Genomic DNA, 9,689 nt, shown 5'->3' on the forward strand with positions numbered 1-9,689 from the left:
TGTTCTGCAGGTTCCTCTCTTGTGCTGTTTACTCTTGCAACTAGTTCTTAAACCAAGGCTGCCCTCGAGCGAGATGGTCCCGTGGGAAAAATAGAGTGAATTCGCAAACTGCAAAGTCGACGAGAACCACGAGATTCTATCTCTTCTTCGCAGGTTTCGGGTTGAGGATATCTTTCCTGTACTGCACGAACGCGACCATGTTCTCGAGAGCGCCGTCTGCTCTCAATCGAAGTTCAGGGAACTTCTTGCGATCGATTTTCTTGATCTGCGAAGAATCCACGCACATCAGTCAGGAATCTTCTCACTGATAGGCAATAGGAGTCACGCACTGCTGCTCGTACACCGGCGATACTTCCCTCGAGAGCAGGGAGCATTCCTCCGTTTCGGAAATTCGGGACATCGTATTCTCGTTCCTCGTCGGCGTAAAGATCGATGAAAGAGTCGACGACTTGTAAGAGGGCGTCGGGAGTGAGATGAGATTGGTTCGTGGGAGGAGCAGCGGCGCCCTTTGCAGGTGCAGAGGGTAGAAGCGAAAGGAGGAATTGACCGATTTGCTGGAGAACGAAACGATATCAGTGATCGTTCTCGACAGTCGTGTGGAACGCTTTGCTACTTACAGCGTTCTCCTCGACGGGTACATCTCGTCTCCGACCGATGCAACCGAGAGCACCGAGTGCTCGGACTCGGATCGCCTCGCCCTGGGGAGTAGCCGCAGACGCGAAAGAAGAGCCGTAGACATTTTGTACGAGGAAAGGAGTCGTCGAAGGTCCAACAACCTGCACGAGTTTAAAGAGGTCAGCCTCGAGACACTTACAATGAAGGCAGGAGTAGATTGGCTGACGAGGTTTCCTCCTTCTTCCAAACCAAGCCTGGTGCAACCCCAAACGACACCGGCAGAAGCCGACACCAACTCTTCCCGTCGCTCTTCCACCTCATCGACATCCTCCTCACCTTGAGTAGTAGGTTTCTTGTCGACCTTTTTCGCTCCTTCTTGGGCAGTCAAAGCTGCATGCATTCCTTCCAACACCTTTTCGAACACGGTTTGTAACTCCTTCTCCTTGCCTTTACCCCTTCCGTACGGTTTCTTCGCTTTCGAGAGAGCAACGAAGAGGTTGTTGAGAGCCTCGATCGCTCGAACGTGAATAGTCGTGAGTGCCTCGGAAAGAGTCGAGAGGGCAGCGGGTAGGACGGGAGCAGAAGATGTGTCTGCAGCGGCGGAAGTCGAAATGAGTCCGGTCGAAGGATCGGCACCTTCGGGAGTCGAGGAGAATGAAGTAGCAGGAACGAAGGAAAGGGAAGTAGGTTGAGAAAGGGCGAGAAGTTGAAGAGGTAGAGAGGTGAGGGTGATTTTCGGCGTCGACGCAACTTCTTCCTCGTCGTCGGAAGAATCGTCCCCAACAATGTTCTCCAAATCTTCGAGCATCTCGTCTCCGTCCATCTCTGAATCGTCCTCTCCTTCGAGGTGGTCATCCACATGCTGTCCGACGATGACTTCCGCATCTTCGTCTTCGTCCATCGCGAGATCTCCCTCTTCGACATCCATCGAGATTCCTCCCCATTCTTCATCTTCTCCCTCGTTCATGTCGTCTGAGAGAGAAGATCCGGGAGTCGAGAGTCCAGAGGCGAGGTACTCGGACAAGATTTCGAGAGCTAGTTGCAAAGTTTGAGCTTGACGTTCGAGGGAATTGAGCCGGGACTGAGGAGAATTGGGCGCAGGTGTAGGAGGTGTAGGGGCGGTAGGATCCTGAAGACGCAAACTGTGAGTACAAAGGCGAAGAGAAATGGCAAATAAGAGAAAGAGCACGTACGATTTCGCCCACGAATTTCGCAACGTCCTTAACCCAACTTTCCAACTTGTTCGCTTCACCCGCCTTTTGTACCATCTCCATCAAGACCAATTTTGCTCCACCTTCTTCCTTCAAGACGGCTCGTACCTCGTCGACATCTCTTCGTTTACTCTTACTTTTCGCCAATTCCAACAAGATTCCGAACGAGAGGACTCGCAACTGAGTCCAGTATTCGAGGGAGTCGGAGGAGGGAGAGGCGGAGGGAGTGGGAGTGAGGAGGATGGAAAGAAGGGAAGAGAGAGTAGGGGAGAAGGTTTGGGATCCGGCAGAGGAGAGGAGATGAGGGTTCACGGCGGGGTTCGAAGAGACGAAAGCGTGAAGGGTTTGAGCTGTGGGACTCGGGAAGACCTATTCAGTACATCGTTTCGGTCTTGACTATGGTAGAAGCGAGACTCACCTGCGGCGACGGCAACGAAAAGGGGAACTCTGAGAGCTTTCTTGCCCTTCTCCTTATCCTTCTTACTCTGCTTCTTCTTCTTGCCATCGACTTCCATTCCACCCTCGTTCTCCCCGCCGTTGATTCCCGCACTCTCTGCAATTCCGAGTTTATCTTCCTCCAAGAATGCCATGATCAATTCAACGATTTTATCTCCTTGCGCATTCAAACTTCCTAGAATCTTCGTGTTGCTTTCTGCTAAGCACCATAGCAATACGAGAACGTTCTCTGCCCAATCCCAGTAAACCCTGCGAAGAGTTTCATTCGCTTCGTTGACGAGGTCGGCAGCAGTTCTGTCTGCTGGAGTCGCTGGAAGGGAAGGCTTTACGGGAGCTTGAGGTGGGGAGAGAAGAGTAGGCAGGTAGGCGAGGAGGAGAGGCAAGTGGCAGCCGAGGAGAGGGAGCAAGAGTCGTTTGTTGTGCATTTCCGAGAGAATGTGAGGAGGTGAAGAAACGGCCAAGTTGCGGAGAGTACCGAGTGCTTCGACGGCTACGGTGAGTTCGTCGGCATTCGGGGCAGCTGGTTGACCGTTTGCAGAGGGGGCAGAAGGGAGAGGAAGAGTGAGGCGTTCGATTAAGAGTCCGATCAAGTTGCGGGAGAGGAGGAGTCGAAGGTGTACGGGAGGAAGAGATAGTAAGAGAGAAGATAGAGTCGACTAGCGTAAATCGTAAGGGGGTCAGCAGGCAGTCTTGAGAGGGACTAGAAGGCGAGAAAAGCGAAACTCACAGTTGCCCAAACTCGTTCCCTCGTATCCGCGCTCCTGAGCTTGTCCAACAAGTTCGTGATCTCTTGTTCCTTCTTCTGAACTCCTGCGGGTTTCTTTTCGGTCGAAGTAGAGGCGGTGGAATCTGCTCCGGTAAGGGGAGTCGCAACGGCGTCGAGTCGAGCCGTGCGGGTTCGCTTGCGATGTCTGACTTTACCCATCTCTTCTGTGAGTGGCTAAATCGAGTTCGAAAGGTCGTAGTGATGAGTAGAAGCGAAAGAAACTCGAGTGGACTTTTTTCTTTTGCTCCTTCGACTTCACTCCCCAACCTCTATGATCCGCCAGAACGTGGACAGCAACTATAAGAACCGAGAAATACATGCTGAAACCGCTATACCGTCTCGTATCGCCCTAGACGAAGCCAACTCGATCTTCATCAAACAACTCCTCCCACTCTCGACAACTGCCTCAGAAGACCGGTAAAGGCCGTCCAGAGCCACACTATCTACCTGTCAGCTCGTCTGGACCGCTCATTTCAGTCTCTAAGGTCCGCTCTGCCTCCGAGATCCGCTTTCGACCTTTACCACCTCCCTCCATTGCTTCCGAACTGGGCCTCAGGCGAAAAGGTCTCTCAGAAGGAACCTGAACCAGTCAGCTATTCGAGTCAAATCGACGCGGAATCAGGTGAGCCATGTCGTTCCTTTCTCGTATAATTCTATCGCACCTGATCGCATCGCAACGTCTCTAGTTCTTTCTCGTTCGCGAGTATCTGTTCCGTATCAGCTCTTGTAGATTCGACACCAATATCTACTCACGCTATCGGGGGGGTCGATCGAAGATTGTTCGGTCGTCACTTCGTCCCGATGATCCTTTTCCTCCCGTCCCCTATCTTTTGTCGACCCACGCACTCCTCAACCGACAACTCACTGCAACTGCTCAAGTCGCCCCTGCTTGACAGACTCCGCTTCGTGCAAGGTCACGCATTTTCTCCCCGCATCTTTTCACACAACCCCACCAAGCGAGCGGTGAGTCTCCTCGAGGTCTTCTTCGGCTCTGGCTGAGTACACACGTAGAAGGAGAGGTGGAAGGTCGGCGCATGTCACAAAAACAGGCCAGAGATCATCGAGTGGGGCAAAGTGGGAGCGAAATCTGGGAATCCTGAATCAATTCATCTCCTCAATCGAACCGTGCGAGAGCGGACTTCCCGCGGCCAACGCTCGATCCACCAGCAAGCGATCCTTCCGTGCACTCATCTTCCTTTTCTCCTCTCTCCTTCCCTTCCCTCGCCTTCCGCCCGACAATGCCAGATTTGGCCGTGAAACGCTTCGGGCTGTACCTCAACGACATCTCCAACCGCACTCTCACAAACTCGACACAAGAGTTCGGCCAACAGCATAGACGTTCGATCGAGACGATTCTCTCTGGATGGAAATGGGAGATGTGGGAAGTGTTTCATCCTTCAGTCCCGTTAAAGAAGGATCCGCATCAAAACATCAGGTTGTGGAGATTGATAGAATGGAACCTACTCGAGGCAGCGAGGCTAGGATGCGTGAGTCTCTCTCCTCGGGCATCTTTGCTGCATTCAACTGATCGCATCATTCGTATCTCCCGCAGATCGTCTCTCATTCCCGCCCGCTTTACGGATCATTCTTCATGCGGCCCTGGTCGATTGCCGAACGCTAGGACCCTCGGTTACTGTTGGAGCGTTTGAAAAAGGAATTGGAGCACGACTTGAAAGGGAACCAGTGTGCTTCACCTCGTTGGATCGACGAAGGACTCAATCTCAAGTTACCGATTCGTGAATTATACTTCGACAATCAAGACTTCATTCAGTCGTTCGAAACCGCTTTCAACAAGCTCTCGTGCTCGCGACATAACTCAGAGGAGGCCGAATCTTGGGCCCTTGATATCGAAGACTTGAAGAAGATTCTCGAACATGGAGCGGTGGAGATGCGAAGGGCGACTTTTATCTTGCGCAAGATGAATGAACAACTCGACAAGATTGGACAACTTAAAATGGCCAGACAACCCGTCGAAAAGGCAGATGAGGTATGAACCCTTTATCTCTTGTTCCTCGCGATTCATGAGCGTTGATCCTACTTTCGGAGATCAGGTCGTCGACTCGAACGGGAAAATCCGTGAACCCTGGACGAAAGCCGGAATCATTCGACTACTCAACAGACCTGACGATCCGTTTTTCAAGGGTTTCTCGCACGAAACACGCTCGAACACTTCGTACTCCCTCGACAAACGGATCAATAGCCGTCACGCCGTTCGTATGGGAGTTCCCAGCTCGGAGCAGGAGGCGAAAGATGGAGGTCGTTATTTCGCCTAGATTAACAATGCTTCCGTCTCTTTCTGTATTCGTCTCTCTAAAATCTGCTCTCTTCCAACCCTGACTGTCTCTCTGTCTCTCTTTGCCCTGAAATGTCCCTCTCCCTTCACATTCGCTGAGAAGTCAAGCAGAGCCGGAAGACGGAGGATTGTGCCTCAAACAAAACTACTCAAGAAGGGACTGGGGAGAAGGGAATGCAAGAGTACGGTTCAACGACATGAATTGTGAGTTTCGCTCAGACTGAAGCTGTCCGAAGTTGGCTGACGACCTCGATGAAAGTGGACAGAGCTCAGGCGATTCTTGACCAGGCTGTTCCAGACGAACTCGAACCGCAAAAACTGTTTCGCGGTTTTCTGCAAGCGCCTGAAAGAAGATGAGGCAGAGTAGCCTCGACACAGCTTCGGGCGTCGTCGAGGAAGTTACGAGCAAGCACCCTCCTCCGCGGTCTACTTTTCGACGCACTGATCACCTGCAATGTCGCCGGTTCCTTCTCGCTTTCTCTCTTCCTCCCCTCTCCCTCTTGAGGATGTCGGTATCTAACGCGACACGACTCGACCAATATCTCAACAGCATTTATGAGAAGAATATGGAATGGTTGCGACGCGTCGCCCTCGTTGACGACTACCACCCAGCTTCTATGGAATTGCTTAGCTGGCGAAGGGAAATGTGGGAAGCATTTCACTCAATCGTGGACGATCCATGGGAGAATTCGCAGACCTGGAGATTGGTGCAAGCAATCATGGACTCGCGCCTGACCCACTCTGCCGTACGTCTTTTCTGGACTTCTTCTGCACGCAATGGCGTCCGATTGAGCGTTGACACAGTAGACGATTCAGTGGCAGGTTATTGCTTTCTGGCGAGCGGACGGTGAAAGACAGCCAGCAAGATGGGGAATAGTCGAAATTTGGCGACCTTCCAAGCTCGAAAAATTACTCTCGTTGCAACAAGGTGTCAAGAAACTTTTACCAGAAGTATCGACCTTGCTTATCGAAAAGATTGCTCATGCGGGATCATTGTGGCAACGCCATATGGAGAAGCTTGAAGGAGAAATCGGGGAGAACACGACTGAATTGGGGAGATTGATTCATATTCTGCAAAAGCTCAAGATCAAGCTCGTGCAGAAGCCAAGTGAGGTACGTCAACTCTACTCTGCCTCCTTCGTTGGCTGATCCCGCTCGCGTTGTCAGATTATCAGTTCTCGGGGGAATGTTCGAAGCGATTGGACGCAAGAGGGAATCGGTCGAATGGTTGGCAATTGGCACCATACGATTTTCAATGACTTCTACGAAGGGCCTCAGCCAAACACTTCCCATTCTCTCCAGAAGAGGATCAACAGCCGTCACGCCGCTCGCATGGGAGTTCCAACCTTGGAGGAGCAGGCAAAAGATGGAGGCCTTTATTTCTGATATCCTCTTCCTCTGACCACTTCTTCCTCTCGCTGCGCCAATACCGTTTATCCTGCTTTTCTTTGTTCCGCTGTCGCTTTCTCCGTACTTGAAAGACCCTACTTCCTCCCGCATTCGCGAAAAGTCTGAATCGAGGAAAGCTGGAAGGCGTGGGTAAGCTTCACATCGCTTCGAGATGAGACCCACAGGAGGGATGAACGAGAGGGAGAAGAAGAGGTAGAACATTCTTGCGCGAGTCTGACAACTTCGACGATACTGAACACAGATTTTGCTCAGCCGGCGAACCTCGACGGCCTCAACGAAGATCAGATCGCTCCTCACTGTCTCGGCATCGACACGGTCTCGCGCTCTCCCGAGTCATCTCCGTCCTCGAGGCCAAACTGTGTACGAAAGCAGGGACCCTCGCTCCGCGGTCCGATCTCAACGATTTCGACGCACTGACCACCATAAGAAAGCGATCTTTATCCGACATCCTTCTTCCCTCTCTCTCCGCTTGCGAAGATGTCAATCCCGACTCGCGAACAACTTCGGACGCATCTCGATGCGGCCTGCGAAGCAAGTGAAACTCGCTCGCAAAGATCGTTTGGCGGCCACGGCGTCCCGAGTATTCTCCATCAATGGATAACGGGATTGATCAGACTCTTTTACCCGGCAGGGACGTTGCTGGGTCACAGCAAAAAGCTTCTCAGGTTGTTGGAGTGGCGGCTTATCGACGCAGCTAGCCGGAAAGAACTTGTACGTCTCTGCTCTTGTTCTTGCATTCTACTCTCACGATTAAATGCAGTAGGATGTCCCGCGCAGATCATCTATCTCAATCTCTCGCAGCTCGACGGCCTTGGAGGACGTTGGGAGGTGAAGCCAATTTGGGAACCTCAAAATCTCTACAGAGAATTGCAGGACGAGCTGAACGGGCACCGCAGCGCAGGCGACTTTCATCTCCCCTCCTCCCTGTGGATCAACAACTCGAGTAACCTCAACGTCCCGGTTCATCAATTGATCTCGACTCAACGAGACTTCGAGGAAACGCTGCAAGATGTTCGCGATGAACTTGAAGCGGTGCCGAACTTCAGAGCCCTTCAATCCGAGACCGAACGTCAAGCCGAGATCAGAGGATGGTTAGAAGACATGGAAGCAGTCAATAGAACCTCTAGGGAGAAGGGTCCCGACTGCTCAAGGAGATTCATTTTTGTTTTGCGAAAAATTGCCGGACAGCTGCCTTTTGCTCCAGAGGTGGTATGTGCTCTGTCCTTCTCCTGTCCTCACACTGCGTGCCCTGATGCTACCTGTCGAGCATAGATCGTCGGAAGGGACGGAAAGATCCTAGATGAATGGAGGAAGAACGGAATTCTCGGTTTACTCGACCATCCCAACGATCGCATCTTTCACAACTTTGCCCAGCAATCAAACACTTCGCATTCTCTCCGAAGGAGGATCAACAGTCGCCACGCTACTCGCATGGGAGTCATGGTCTCGGAGGAAGAAGCGAAAGATGGAGGTCGATACTTTTGATTCCGCGTAGCTTCAATTCATCCCTCTTTCCGTACCCCATCTCCTGTCCCTCTCTTAGTTCCCTATTACCTGTCCTTCTGCCTTAGCACCTTTTCTGGACTTGCCTTAACTTTTTGCTCTTGCTGTTTCGCTCAATTTCAGCCTCTTTGCCGACACGAGATCCGAGTCGTTCCCACGAAGTGCGTTCTTGTTTGCCGAAAGTATAAACGCACACCTCCTTCCGAGCATTGGAGACGCCGACGCTGTAGAGATAACAAAATCATAACAAAGCTCAACTTTGCTCCGTCTGTTTCTCGGAAGGGACCGGCATAACATCTAGAATGACAACATACCCGAGACAGTGAATCCAATTCTCAGAGCACTTGAGTCGCACCTCCCCTTCTTCTCGAAGTCGAAGAACCCGACTTCAGCATTGCGAATTTCGCTTTCCTCCTTTCCAACGCCTCTGCTTCCTCTTCTTCCGCTTTCCGTTTCTTCTTCACTTTCTTCTCTTCTGCGCTGGTCTGAGAGATGAGAGGTGTGTCGGCGGGAGAAGGAGAAGGTTGAGGGAGGGTCGGAGTCGGGAGAGGAAACGAAGGACTCGGTTGGCGATCTATCGTTGAAAAGGAAGAGCCTTGTAATGTCGATGAGGGCAGAGGCAGTTGGTATTCGTGCATATAGTTTGTCGAAAGAGGCGGAGCCGCGAGGACTTCAGAATCGTCGTCTGTAGCTGGTTCTTCTTCCTCTTCGTCCGGCTCCTTCTGCCTTGTTCCGTTCTTGAGATCCTCCATCTCTCTTCCTTTACCCTTGTCGAGCATTGGGGTATCTTCTGGATGAGAGTCGTCCCAACCTACTTTCTCTCCCGTTGATTTCGATCGATGATCGAGCATTTTCGAAGCCAATCCGTTCCTTTCTAAAGGCGAGACAGAGACTTTACGAGGTGACAAGCCTTGTGAAGGGGTCGTAACTCGTGATGCGGACGGAGTAGGTTGCCGAGATATTCGATTAGAAGCTGGTCGCGAAGCAGGGAGAGAAAGCTGAAGCGGATCTTTCAACGCCGCGCAGAGACCGTTTCAGCACGAAGAAGCACCAGTCAAAACAAGACCACTCACCGTTCCGTTTCGTCTTTGCATTGAGCATTGATTGTTCCCACCTCTTCAGGAGCCCTGCTCCGCCAACTCTGAAGAACGTCGAACAATTCCTTCCTGGCGACAACCGTTCTGCTCTTCCCGACGAATCGATCGCTGGTTCCAACTTCCCGATGAGCTCCTTCTCATCAGGTGTATCTTGACGGAGCAGAGAAAGTAAAGCCGAGGATGTACCGAGAAGAGGTTGGATCAGATGCGATGCGATTACACTGGATCTAGAGCCTTCAGAAGGGTATGGTAGGCAGAAGCTACCAGAATGTGAAGGGGAGAGACCAGATCCGGCTAGTCGGAGTGAGGACGGCTCGGGCAGAGCAAGGGTCCCTCCG

The 9,689-nt window shown here is 51.9% G+C and overlaps 4 protein-coding genes across 4 annotated transcripts; 2 read left to right on the top strand and 2 right to left on the bottom strand.

Annotated features, from left to right (window-relative positions):
• Nucleotides 1-136: 136 nt before the first annotated feature.
• SYO1 (Syo1p) lies at nucleotides 137-3,207 on the bottom strand (the record flags this gene model as incomplete). Its single annotated transcript, XM_076635342.1, has 7 exons — nucleotides 137-265; nucleotides 330-554; nucleotides 618-776; nucleotides 842-1,744; nucleotides 1,809-2,176; nucleotides 2,245-2,938; nucleotides 3,010-3,207. The coding sequence occupies 7 exons, from the start codon at nucleotides 3,205-3,207 to the stop codon at nucleotides 137-139; spliced, it is 2,676 nt and encodes an 891-aa protein (XP_076484683.1).
• Nucleotides 3,208-4,286: 1,079 nt separating this feature from the next.
• On the top strand, nucleotides 4,287-5,321 carry JCM6883_000289 (uncharacterized protein; the record flags this gene model as incomplete). The annotated part of the gene is made up of 3 exons (XM_076635343.1): nucleotides 4,287-4,535; nucleotides 4,670-5,035; nucleotides 5,100-5,321. The coding sequence occupies 3 exons, from the start codon at nucleotides 4,287-4,289 to the stop codon at nucleotides 5,319-5,321; spliced, it is 837 nt and encodes a 278-aa protein (XP_076484684.1).
• A 1,028-nt stretch (nucleotides 5,322-6,349) lies between these two features.
• On the top strand, nucleotides 6,350-6,727 carry JCM6883_000290 (uncharacterized protein; the record flags this gene model as incomplete). The annotated part of the gene is made up of 2 exons (XM_076635344.1): nucleotides 6,350-6,454; nucleotides 6,509-6,727. The coding sequence occupies 2 exons, from the start codon at nucleotides 6,350-6,352 to the stop codon at nucleotides 6,725-6,727; spliced, it is 324 nt and encodes a 107-aa protein (XP_076484685.1).
• Nucleotides 6,728-8,589: 1,862 nt separating this feature from the next.
• Nucleotides 8,590-9,689, bottom strand: JCM6883_000291 (uncharacterized protein; the record flags this gene model as incomplete). Its single annotated transcript, XM_076635345.1, has 2 exons — nucleotides 8,590-9,263; nucleotides 9,328-9,689. Coding segments are annotated over 2 exons (1,036 nt in total), but the record flags the coding sequence as incomplete, so codon positions are not given.

This window comes from Sporobolomyces salmoneus (genome assembly GCF_050403485.1).
Source record: "Sporobolomyces salmoneus JCM6883 DNA, S_salmoneus_JCM6883_v1_ctg94, whole genome shotgun sequence".
NCBI classification, from domain to species: domain Eukaryota; kingdom Fungi; phylum Basidiomycota; class Microbotryomycetes; order Sporidiobolales; family Sporidiobolaceae; genus Sporobolomyces; species Sporobolomyces salmoneus.